General features: G+C 42.6%; 1 protein-coding gene across 3 annotated transcripts in view; it reads left to right on the top strand.

The window, feature by feature from the left end:
• C5H8orf34 (chromosome 5 C8orf34 homolog) overlaps positions 1–13,258 on the top strand; it is a 417,612-nt gene that overhangs the window by 104,152 nt on the left and 300,202 nt on the right. For all 3 annotated transcript variants that reach the window (XM_075549596.1, XM_075549598.1, XM_075549597.1), the window contains exons 4-5: positions 731–859; positions 12,968–12,996. In XM_075549596.1, the coding sequence (XP_075405711.1) occupies positions 731–859; positions 12,968–12,996 (158 nt within the window). The remainder of the gene's footprint in view (positions 1–730; positions 860–12,967; positions 12,997–13,258) is intronic.

Here is a 13,258-nt window from a genome sequence, read left to right as displayed (position 1 = left end):
CTCACAAAGCACACACTATGACATTGACTGCAGGGGGAAAGCCCAGTCAGTGAGTGTGTAAACATCTCAGCGCTGGCAGGGGTCTCCACACGGCTGCTTCAGCACCCAGGGCTGCATCAGGGTAGGTCAATGCAGCTTCTCCTTGGAGATGTCTTGCAGGAAGTGAGCCTTGCAAGCTGAATCAGGGAACTGGCTAAGGCAGCTGCACCCTGGTCTAACCATCACTAAGTAATAGACCCGAGAACTCAAAAGGCAAGGCTCACTGAGCCATTTATCCCTCTGCCCTTCAATTAACCCCACATGTGTTTATTGGCCAGGTTGACACAATAAACTAATGACCTTGACTGTATTCAGTCATTTTTGTTTTCAGAAGTTATAGTAAAATACCTTAAAATAGTTTCTAATTTTCAATGAAGTTAGTAATTTTTTATGCCAGTCACTTTATACTTTGCCTGTGTGCTTTTTCCCTTAAAGTACAGAAATAACAAAATTCAAATCGATACCTGTTTCCTTCTTTCTGTAAACCCCATTGCACTTCCTTTCCATTTTCAGTTAAACTGTCCCTTTCAAACTTGAAATTATAGCTCCCCTTGGTTTGCTCTCAGGAAAACTAGCTTCATTTAAAACAATTTATTCTGCACATTGGTCTTGGTAAATTCTTAAACATATTGGTTAATATTAAGTTTATATCCTTAGTTAGCACGCTTATGAAATAACTTTTTTTATGTAGTGCCAATATCTATAGAGGATCCTACATGGAACTGGAAGACTAAACCAGAAGGCCGTGATTTCGATGAATTGAACCACATCCTTCAAGAGAGCAAGAAGCTGGGAAGAGCCCTTGAGAATCTCTCTCGAAGTAAGTTCATTGGCTTGAATATAATTGAAATTCCTGACCAATACTAAAGGCAGACACATTCATTACTATTTCCAGGAATCCATTTCCAATATCCTTCTTATAACGCTGTGAAAGGCTGACGAGTTCTAAGGACCGGACTTGGTGACTGGAAATGAAGACTGATTATGCACATTATGCAGGCTAGTAGAAAGACTGCGGCTATTGAGTGGGAGAGCTATAGGCCCATGGCTGTTTGGCTGCATCCTCTGCAGCGTGGTCTCTGTACCCAGTCAAATGCGAGTTCTTATCTCTTGAACAAACATACTCTAGTGCATATGTTTTGTAATAATATTGAATACATGTATCTATTTCCTCCGCTAGTTCTTCATGCCTCTCACCTTCTGAAGGTAGTAAGACTCATTATCCTCAGCCTCCTTTCAGTACCGAGCACAGTACTTTGCAGCATACCTTAATGAAACACAAAACAGAAAAACCAACGAAAACCTAAAACCTGAAATGGCCCTGTGTTAGGCAGGGTTGTCTAGAGAAAAAAAATCCAATGGCACTCATCTATGTTTAAGAAAGAGCTTTATTTCCCTTCTTTTTCACGGTGACTTTCATTGTGTAGCAGTTATATTGGTACTTTATCCATATATCATACAATTCAGTAGTTCCATCTTATCAGGAAGCATTGTAAAATTTACCACATCATTCTGGAACATTCTCTGTTTCCTCGTACTCAATGTGATTCAGGTAATTGTTTGCTTCTTCAATAATATACACAACACACCATCCTCCATTTCAACAACTTCTGCATGTATAATTCAGTGCCATTGATCATACTCTTCATGTTGTTCCAGTCATTGATCTTCCTCTCCAAAGTGTTCCACGGCCATTAAAATGAACTCAATGCTGGCTAAGCAAATCACTTCCTCCTGCATCACAATGGCACCTGAGCCCAGCCAGCTCACTTACATAAGTGAGTCCTACACTGACCCACAGGTCCCTCTTCAGACTCACGTAACTGCTGGCTGGTGATGCAGAACAATGAAGCCTGAAGCAGGGAGGTAAGCGGTCAGTGGGTGCAGCCTCGTAGATCCAATGTTAGTGCAGACAGGGTCGGGCGCTGACAGCTCAGGGTCCTGGCAAGCAGGAAGGCAGAGTTGCAGAGTGGGATTGCCTGTGTTTGTGTTGCTCTTCTACAAAAGGCTTATGACATCAATGAGTTGTCTCTGACTCCATGGATGTGACACCAGCCTCTAATCAGTAATGTTTAGTGGATATAATCCCTACCTACCACAGGCCTAGACTTTGAGGGCTTCTGTTAGAGGCTTGGCTTTGCCACCTAGGAGATGAAGGACTTTAGCCAAATTTTTAATCTTCATGGTCATCAACTCCCACATGTTGCAAACAAAAAGACAATATCAAGCCTGCTTTGGTTGATATGAAGTTTTAAAAATATTTATATAAAAAATTTAAATAAATGCTATTGTCAAATAAGGATGTTGAATATGTAGAGACATACCTATCTACTCTGTGGGTTTATTTGCGAGTTTACATTATTCCCATCTTTCTCTAGTTCTAAAATATTTCCCAACTTTAAAAATTAGCCATTTTGGAAACACATTGATGCCAAGGAATCATTGATATTTTCTTCTGATGCCATGGGATATGAAAAAGTGCTAATATACACAGTTCTAGAACACTGGAAACATTCGCCCTTAACTCTGCCATCAAGTCAGTGGACGCTGTGGGTTTCCAGTGCTCTCCATCGTTATGGGAGTAGAAAGCCAGTGCGACCTTAGGATATAGCTGTGTTTTCAGACACCACAGCTTTTCATGTTCCATAGTTTTTATTGAAGTGAAGCAGTGTTGTTTGGCACATTTTGGAAGAATTAATATATAGTCACATGAATACTTCAGTATGTGTATATTTATATTAACTAAAGTATCTATAAAAACGTACTAGTAAATGTACTTGGCAGAATTTATGTATGTGTGCATGTGTGTGTGTGTGCATGTGCGTGTGTGCGCGTTCGTCTGAGAATTCATCCAGCCCATTCATGTGTTGTTAGGAAAATCCAGTTTCACATCAGCATAGTCATGATGACCCTGTTTTCATGCTGACTTTTGCCCGGGAGCTGCTCTCCCCTTGTGGAAGACATTCTCATATCCTTGCTGGGGCGCTCACAATATGAGAGTCTCCTATCCCCTCTTTGAGACCAGCAAAAGAGTGTCTCTCTGTGGTCACCTTCTTGTCAAGCGTTCGCCTGATCAGTTCAAGTCCACCTAGGATAGTGTCAGGGGAAGCCAGCCCCTAACACATCATGATGGGTCTGCTAGGCGCAATTGTACAGCAATACTAAGTAAAGATCATAGTAAAGTCATAGAGAGCATGAGAGATAGAAGTGAAGTATTGAAATAAATGGAGTCAGACACGATTCATGGTAGCATGCTCACCTCAGTCCCACTTGGTGGTCCACGTGGAGGGAGAGAGAGAGAGCTCTTTAATTCTAGCCCAGGCTTTTTATATTCTCTGGGGACGTGCAAGCCCCCTAATTACAGGTGAGGACATACGTCCCAGGAAGGAGCTGTGCTAGAATAGGAAGAGGAGGGCCTGGGGATACACATGGGACAAGATGGGCAGATCCTAGGTTTAGGATGGCGGCTTAACTTTGACCTATTCCCTAGATCTCCATAGGAACCATGGTCAGTAGGGTGTGAACCCCACCTACTGGAATCAAATAGATGACTGCAGGTGTGCATTGTCTTTAACAGAAAGTAGTGGGGCCTGCTGTATAGTCTGGCAACTGATCGCCCTCTGGGAGGATGTCTGTGAGCGTCTGACCTCCCCTCACAAGTCCCCCTTTTACTTTATATATAAAATTCAAAAGCCACATGGGCGACATGGCTATTTTCTATCCATTAAAAGTTGTCAAGGCAAAACTTCATGATCCAATTAATATAGCCAAATATTCATGCTTAATAGAAACATTTTGAATCCAGACATGGAGGGTAAAGTCCCCCTATGTCGATCTGCTATTGGAGGAAGGTGTGAGAGGGGCTGGATGCTGCGGTGGGAAGAAAATAGAGCCAAATAGAAATGTCTGCTTTTTTTAGGGAGAATGAATCAATCATGTGCTCACTCTGCAGCACAGCTTTAAGGGAGAAACTGTGGAAAACTTAGACAACCGTAGGAACATGTACCTGGACTATATCTCCAACTACCAGAGTGGCGGTCTTCCAGCCGTGGAATTCTAGTCTTCCAGATTCCCTCCGTTTAAGTCAGGGAATAAGTCCCAGTTTTATTTCCCTACAGTGCTAGTATCCCACCTAGGATAGCAAGGATGAACTTAAGGCCCACTGATGGGGGGTGTATCCAGGGCTTGATATTCTTCACACTCACTGCTACTCTCTGGAGTTGTTGGTGAGTATTTACATGGAACTGGATTTTGAAGGCTACCTTAAATATTATTAGCAATATTACTTTTATTTCTTTGTACCTATAACCGCTTCGGATCTCTAACAGCACTGCTCAAGAAAAGTATAATGTGAGCCTCATGTACTTTAAATTTTTCCATTAGAAGCATGTTTTAAAGTTAAAAGAAACATGTTAAATTAAGTTCCTCAAATTAATTTTAATAAAATAAAAATAATTTACCAAGTATATTCAAAATGTGATCATTTCAGCATGTAATATATATAACATCATTAATGAGATAGTTCATTTTTTTCACCTCAATTTGGACTCGCTAAGTTTCAGATGTTCTGTAGCCACCTGCTAACCTGCTATTATGGTTAGATATTGCACATCACAGCTCAATCCAGTGTTCAAAGCGATCTAACAAAAAGCTCTTCTCTGGAGCTTGAGTCACCACCAGTAACAAATCATATTTCTGTCTTCCTTTATCATCCAAAGTTTGGAAAAGCTGGTGAGCACTCACTGTCCATACTTGCTCATCTTCAACCACTCAGTGCAATTACATTCCCACATTTATCATTCTACTGACATCATCTCTTTGTGATTCCCACTTAACTCCTGGTGGCCCAATCCAATGGACATTTTCCAGTACAAAGTTGCTTTGACCGTTTTACTACTGTGAACAGATTTGTTTGTCTTCCAACTTTCTAGTTCCCTTGTTTCTGGCACGAAGACGCGGGTTGTCTTAGTGTACTCTCTGCGTCTTTTTCCTAGGTCATTATCAAGGTGCCTCTTTCTTCCCTGTCCCTTTAAGTGTTGCTACCGTGGACCTTCCTGTGCCCAAGTCCTCTCTGTAGAGCCTCGTCCACATTCCTGCAGAGCTAATCCAAATGAGGATGTTCTCTGTACTGTTTACACTTGGATAAAAACTGTCTAAAGCATATTTCAACTGGTATATCACACAATTATATTAAACTGAATACACACAAACACGAGGGATGACACCCCAATGGATTTTTTCCAAAGCTGTGTATTTAATTTTATTTATTTATTTATTTATTTTTTACCAACCAACCATATCGCCTTCATAGAACTCTCCATTACATTAACTACATTAGTCAAATCTGTGATTCCATTCTTGGAAACATTTTTCAAATTCAGCTATTTGGATGGCTGATAGCACATCCCTTGTTTCTTCTAAGTCGTCAAATCATTGTCTTTTCATGTCCTTCTTCATTTGTGCAAACAAAAAGAAGTTGCATGGAGCAAGGTCAGGTGAGTAAGGTACATGGGGCAAGAGAGACCTGCTGATTTTTGCCAAAACCTGGTGCACTGAGATGGCTGTGTGAGCAGGTGCCTTGTCATGGTGACAAAGTCAGTCCCCCATCTGCCACAAATCAGTTCTTTTATGTTGCACACTCTTACACTATCTTTTCAAACATCTCCACAGAAAGCTTAATTAACAGTCTGACCTGGTGGACGAACTCCAAATGCACTAGGGGGTCAGCATGTTAGTTCATTAGGGTAGTTGATGGATGTCCAGAATGAGGCTTCTCATCAATCAACATTTCACCTTTCTTGAAACCAGAAAACCACTCCTACACTTCAGCTTTTCCCACAGCGCTGTCCTTGTAAGTTGTGTTCAACATCACAACAGTTTCTGCATCATATTTTCTGAGCAGGAAACACAACTTCACAGCTGCACACTGTTCTCTGAAATCAGCCATCTCAAAAAACGGGGTTCCAGTGAAACTGCTTTTATGAAAAAATTCACCGTGACCAGAGACAACCTTCCCAGGCAATGGTCCTCGATGCTTGATGCTCCTATAGAGGGCAAAGTGCTTGTTCTGAAAGCTCCATAATTCTGGGGGTGGAGGTACGGTGGTGGGGGCTCTCTCCCTCCCTCTCTCTCTCATGTGTGTGACTCGCTCCTGCCTTCCTCTCTAAATGTCACCTTTCTTCTGCTGGCTCTGTGGAAGGTGGTGCACGATCACCAGTTCACCCAAATTGGCACCCATGGAATTCTTGTTTACCCCCCGCCTTTTTTAGCAGTTTATGAAGATTTACCAACTCTTGCTCATTTCTCTCTAAAATGCAGATTAGATCTCCAACCCTACCAGGGTTCCCCTATTTTACATTCTTTTTATCTCTCTTGGTTCGTTGCTCTGTCCATTTAACATGGACCATTACATCCTACCTATATTGAGCTTGCAGTTAATTGGATTGCCATAACCTTCTGTTACGGAAGGTTATTCCTGAAGTCTCTGTGGATTAATGTAATAGACGGCTCTTTGCACTCAGAGAATGGCTTAATGTGGTCTTGCAGAAAAGCGAGCTACTGCCTCATTTTCCCACTGTTTTCTCACATGACCGCCATGGTAGCTGCAGAGGAGAGCAGAAGACCCGGACAGGCTATGGGGAAGCCTTCTGGTACCTGGGGGTGGGGTGGTATGCCTCGTGTGTGCTTACATTCCACTGGTTGGGACTGTGTCTCCCCATGTCAACCTTTAACTGCAAAAGAGACTGGGAAATTCTAACCAGCTGTATCCCCTGCAGAATTTAAGGGGATAATTTAGGAAAAGAAGGTCCCGCAAATTCGTATTTTGCTGTCCCTCACATCAGCCCTGACTATCATCACCGTGATGGAGCCGAAGTGGGTGTTTAATGTGGCACGAACTTGTTTCCGATGCGCAAGCGACTTCTTCAGATGCGGAGGGGAGCTTCACAGGCAGCCTCCGAATCATGTCTCCAGGAGCATCTCTCCAGACTCTGCTACGATGCACCAGCAGGACAGAAACTCTGTGATAGTCATCTTTTCTGTGCACTAGACAGTTCGACTGTCCTCTTACTCTGGAATCTTATCCTTACCCCACGCCCCCCTCCCCCCATTGCTGTGCTTTCTTTCTGCCAACCCAAACCCTACTCCTTTCTGTACATTCAGCTCTTGTGTAACTTCTGCCACTCTGTCGCTGCCCTGTTCTGCATTTGGTGGCCCTCTTTGTGTCAGTCTGTGCTTTCCTCCGAGTGCGCTTACAGCTTCACCTGCTACAGGACCCTGCCACAGCCATTTTCCATTATGTCTCGCTTTAGATGTTGCGCCCCTGTAGGCCCAGCCACTCTGCTCTGGTACACAGCACCGTGATTGGCACGGGGACTCAGCAATGGGCTGGGCATGAGTGCCACCTTCCAAGTCCAGTTCTTCCTATCCCATCTTCTCTGGGTCCCTTCCCTCACACTTTACCACCACATGCCTTCTCTTGCGCTAAATGTAAGCCTTTGATTTCAGATGGCATGCACTTAGGTGTGTGCAGATTTGATTGGTTTGTTGAGACTTTTGACTTTGTGGAACATATATTAAAGAAGTTGTACTTAAAAAGCAACCGACCAACCAACCCCAAATTGAAGCAGTTTCCTGTTGTATTCAATTGGACTACAGTGCCCTTTGCTTGACAGATGGTGTCCCTGAGGCAGTGGGTCTGAGTGTTTTGTGGGCTTTGTGCTACTTGTGGATGCTTTCTCTAAATGGAGAGGTGGTCGGATGAATATCTTTACTCTGCTCAGACACTTTGTCTACAGATTGCAGTTCGTGTGAACGCACTGACTGAAGCGTTTCTAAGATTAAAAAATAATCAGCTGTTGGAAGAAAAGATAACAGCTACTTATGCTCCATGGCTGATAATAGCATTCTCAGTCAAGAAAAAAGTAACCAATTATTTTTTTTAGTAATTCAGTCATGAGCATGTCTGAAAAGTCTTCCTTGACAAACAGCTGAGGAATTTGAGAAGAAAAACTTATGAGTTAAAATAGGAATTAATAATTCTACAAAGTTTTGTTCATTAATCTTTATATTTATTTCTCTAGTCTCCAAACACTTACGGGGGAATGAAAAAAAATGATTTTCACATAGGCTCACACCTCAAAATTGACCCTTTAGTAAGGAAAGATACATGGGAACAATTTGATCTAAGAAATATCAAAAGTACTGCAGATGAAGGGAAGAACATCCAGAAAGCATTTAGGAAGAACTAAGTGGGGACCATAAGACTAAATGTATCAATAGCTTCCCAGCAGCAGCCGTGGAGCTCTGGTGGTGCATTGGATAAGCACACGGCTGCTAAAAGAAGGGTCAGTGGTTCGAGCCCACCAAGGCCTCCACAGAAGGAAAGGCCTGTAAAGATTAGAGCCTAGAAACCCCGACGGGACCGTTGGCTCCGTTGCGCAGGTCACTCTGAGTCCGAACCGGCGTGGGGGCAGTGGGGAGGAAGAGCAGAGTTCTTAACAAGCAATGCATTTCTGGTGAGAGTGATGACGCGATTCGGACATGGAAAGTGGTGATGATTTGGCGCAATGTGGAAAATGTCATGTAAGATATGTGAAAATAGTTGAAATCACAAGTGTCCTGCCTGATATAGAGCAACGCTACAATCGAATTAATTAAGTAAAACGAAGCAAAGAGGTATGAAGATCGCTCATGGGGAAGACATAGCTGGCTGGGAAGCATGCCTGTAAGAAGATATTTCAGAGACAGAGGAAATGTTTGCACTGTTGGCTCATAAAGTGTGAAGTCAGTGACACAGACAGTGAAGGTGGATCTGTTGAAATCACACGGCAGAGCAGAGATTGATATGCTAAAGACATTTTTTAAGTAGGTCATTGAGTTGAGGGTTCTGAAAGATCACTCTGACAGGAAGACAGAGTTGATGTGGTGTCCAGTGACAAGGACAGGGATGCTGAAGTCTGACATGAATTACTTGCCAAAAAGAGGGGAATGGGAACAGGTCTAAGGAAATTAAGAAGATTATATGATTAGGACTTGATTGACATGAAGAAACACTGCAAATAAAGATACAGGAATACCTCATTTTGGACATCCTGGCCCACCAAGTCCCCAAAACAATGTTCCTGCTCAGAACAGATAATGCACGGGGAGGACCATAGGGATGGCCCCGCCATGGGACATGGCATCCTGCACTGAACCATGACACACTGCGGGGACAGCACTGGAGACAGAGTGTGGGGATAGCACGCAGTCTGGTCCCATCACGCTGGGGCAAGGCACTGAGGTCATGCAGCAGAGCGGCAGGGGGAGCAGACTGCTGAAACCCCCAGGGAATACCAAAAATAGACTTGGGAGACAGAGTGTGGCACCCCATCAGACTAGACTGGAAAACAATTATAAAGGCCAAAAAACAGACCTTGAACTATTTATAGACTTTTCCATTTTTGTCAGTGGCTTTCATTTTGTAATTATCATTTTGCGTTTGTTTTTTGCTGTTGCTATTGTTGGTTTTGACTTCCTTTGTTGTTTTTTTGGCTTTGTCTGGTTTTTGCACTTATTAATGTATCTGCATGTTTATCTAGATAAGATATGTGGGATAAATAATTTGGAGGTGAAAAAAAAAATGGGACCAATGGTTCCGGGGTTGTACGGGAGAAGGGGAAGTGGGAGAAAGGAAAGATGGAGGGTACCAACCCAGGGACAAAGGAACAACAAGTGAACTGAAATCAATGGAAGGAAGGTCATAGGATGCCTAGTGGGGCTCAATCAAAGGCAATGTAGCAGTGAGGAATTACTAAATCCGAATGAAGGCTGAATATGATGGTGGGACAAGAGGAAAGTAAAAAGGAAATAGAGGAAAGAACCAGGAGCTAAAGGACACTTATAGAGGCCTAAATACAGGCAGGGACATTATATATATAATGAGAGGAAAATAGAACTATGTACTCTTCTCTATATGTTAAGAATTAAGGTAGTGAAGGGACAGTGGGCCTTGCCTCATGTACTCCCTTAACAAAGAACACTTTGTTTTAACAATCTGGCATTCTGTGATGCTCACCTTCCCGACACGATTGTTGAAGACAAACTGGGTGCATAAGCAAATGTGGTGAAGAAAGCTGATGGTGCCCGGCTATCAAAAGATATAGTGTCTGGGGTCTTAAAGGTTTGTAGTTAAACAAGCAGTCATTTGGCTGAGTAGCAACAAAGTTTACATGGAAAAAGCACACCAGCCTGTGTTATCATGAGGTATCGATGGGATCAGGTATCAGTAATCTAAGACCTAGAATAAAACAATACCCTAAGTGAATGGGGGGCGGGGACTGATGGTGGCATGGAGTGGAGACCCAATGCCCGTCTGTGGACAATTGGACAACCCCTCACAGAGGGGTCACAGGGAAGAGAGGAGTCAGTCGGGGTGCAGTACAACACCGATGAAGCACACAACTTCCCTCTAGTTCCTAGGTGCTTCCTTCCCCCCACTTTCATGACCTCAATTCTACCTTATAAATTGGATTAGATCAGAGCATGCACACTGCTGCAAATGAGAGCCCACAACACAGGGAATCCAGCCTAGGTCAACCCAACAGGGCCAACAATGAGACTAGAGATACCAGGAGGATTAGGGGATGGTGGGAGGAGAAAAAGGGAACCGATCACAAGAATCAACCTGGAACCTCCTCCAAGGGGGATGAATAATGGAAAAGTGGGTGAGGGGCGATAGAGAATGATGTAAGACATAGAAAAAATAATCTATAACTTATAATGAGGGAGGTGGGTGGAGGAGGGAAGGGAAGAAATGTGGAGCGGTATCAGGGACTCAAGTGGGAAGAGAATACTTTGAAAATGATGATGGCAGCATATGTGCAAATGTGCTTGACACGATGAAAGAACATATGGATTGTGATAAGAGATGCAAGAGCCCCCAATAAAAGTATTTTTAAAAGAATACCTTGTTTTATTGGGCTTCATTTTATTTCCCTTTACACAAAATAATCTAACACACAGTGTTAGAAAAATGAAGCAGATTGACTTTCTCAGAGAAGGGTGACCACAAAGCTTCAAGTAGAAAAAATGCAGTATCTGTAAAGGACAATAAAATGAGATCTTCCTGTATCTGCCTCATTTTTTGGAAATTCGCACACTAGTCCCATGTTTTCCACAATGCCATTGCATACTTAATAAACTACAATATCAGATAAACATAACTTATAATCACTGGGAACTCCCCCAAATCTACCTAACTTGCTTTATTGCCATATTCACTTTCTTGCAGTGGTCTGGCACTGAGCCCCAAATGTCTCCAGTTTGCTTGTATAAGGGTGTTTGTTTTCGTTGCCTATTTATTTGCAGTCAAAGTGATTAGGCTGTGCCTGGACCACAGATAGAAATTAAAGCAAAGTGACTGGCTGCGGGTGGCTGAGCAGGTTGCATTTCAAACTCAAGTTTCAGATGTGGCTGGCGCTTCACAGGGATCGCGTAGTCCTACTCCATCCATAACCAGTACTCGGGTGCACAGACTCGTGTAGCATGGCAATTTTGTGGGAAAGCTGGGTATCCAGACAAAGAAGCCACAGAGATCTTGGGGAATGGAGTAGGTAAAAATACCTGTAAGCTGAGGGACAGTAATGGAAGCTATATGGAAGAAGCCATTTCCACTCCTTGAGCAGAATCCGGAAACCCACCTGACCGGCCTGTGGGGAGCTGCTATCTCTTTAACTAGAAGTTCAGATTTGGGGAAAATTCCCTCACCCCCATTTTTCCCAGCTAGTCCACTACTTCAGATAGACACTATCACCAAGTAGCTAAGTGGCTTTGTTTCTCTTTGTAGGCAACATTTTATAAGCTCTCAGCATAAAGTGTCCTAGGAAGGCCCTGTGCCCCAGGACACAAGAGTCCCACATCAACATCCTGGGTCTTCCTTCCTTACAACATGTTAACACCAACTGATTTTCTCTTGCATGTTTTTCCTGCTGCTCCCCAGTCTCTATGAACTTTAAAAATTTTCACTAGACTAAAACACAATAACTTCTTTTTCCGATTCTGGCTTTTAGGCTTGCACAGCTACGTGAAGTGTATTGGACATTTTGCCATAAGCTTCAGCTCTCTTGCTGACAGATGGAGACGTCCCCTTGTATTTATTCTTCACAAATCATAAAGACAAATGATTTCATCAGCAGCTATTCTTTTCATTGCCGAGTCTATGTTTACAGTGTCTTCTGTGAACCAGCATCACTCTGTCTCTCCCTTGCTTGTTTCACTGACTTACACAAGCACATCCACCTGCTCTGAAGAGACATACTCAGGTCTTCGTCTCTTCCAGGCAAAAAATCAAATAGACTTTTTCTCTATTTGATAGATCTCTATGAGTTGGCATTGACTCAATGCCAGTGAGTTTGAATTGGTTTGGAGTCTGTTTCCTCGCATGAAAACAATAATGTTCTCCTCCCACCATTCTGTCGTAATGGTGTCAAACCTGTGGAAGCTGGAACCTGTGTAAGGCAGAGAGAGACCCAGAACAATGAGGTTTCCCCAGTCAAGTTTCAGCACTCTCAGATCTCACTGTGCTTGTCCACTCTAGTCGTCTAAGAACTGACTCCCAACAGGCTAAGCTGTACTCGAGTGCCATCTGACTGTCCAGCCCTTGGGTGCCCGCTCCACAGCTGCCTTTGAAGGGCTGCTCAGCCTTTCACCACCTGCAAGCAGTAGGGCCACCTCGCTTGCTTGCATGGCATCATTGCACTGTTTCAGAAGGCCATCGCTGCTCATTTCTTTCCATTGGTAGAAAGAATATGCCACATTATTTTGGAACACCAATAAAATGAAGGGAAAAATGCAGAATAGAAAATATTTCTTTTATAAATATATTTTTACATTATATTACTAATGATCACTTCTAAAATGTTAATGATATATCTCTTTTGAATCCCAGGTATTGCAATTTCGGATGAATTGGATAAGGTAAGTTGATTATATAGCTAATACACAGATAATACAGTTCTTATGATCCAATCCACTGTATAATTTCCAAAGTGTGTGAGTCAGAGAAAATGTTCAAATATTTATTTGGAAATTCATGTTAACATTAAAATATAGAGTTCTGATTTTAGATTCTTTTATGAAAATTATTACATGAAACATGCAACTTTACCTATACATCTGCCTTGAGATCTTCAGAATTTGGTTAGAGAAATGGAATCATTGTGATGACAGAATCATTATA

Source organism: Tenrec ecaudatus, chromosome 5, assembly GCF_050624435.1.
Source record: "Tenrec ecaudatus isolate mTenEca1 chromosome 5, mTenEca1.hap1, whole genome shotgun sequence".
Classification (NCBI taxonomy): Eukaryota; Metazoa; Chordata; class Mammalia; order Afrosoricida; family Tenrecidae; genus Tenrec; species Tenrec ecaudatus.
This window is presented reverse-complemented; position numbering and strand designations above follow the sequence as displayed.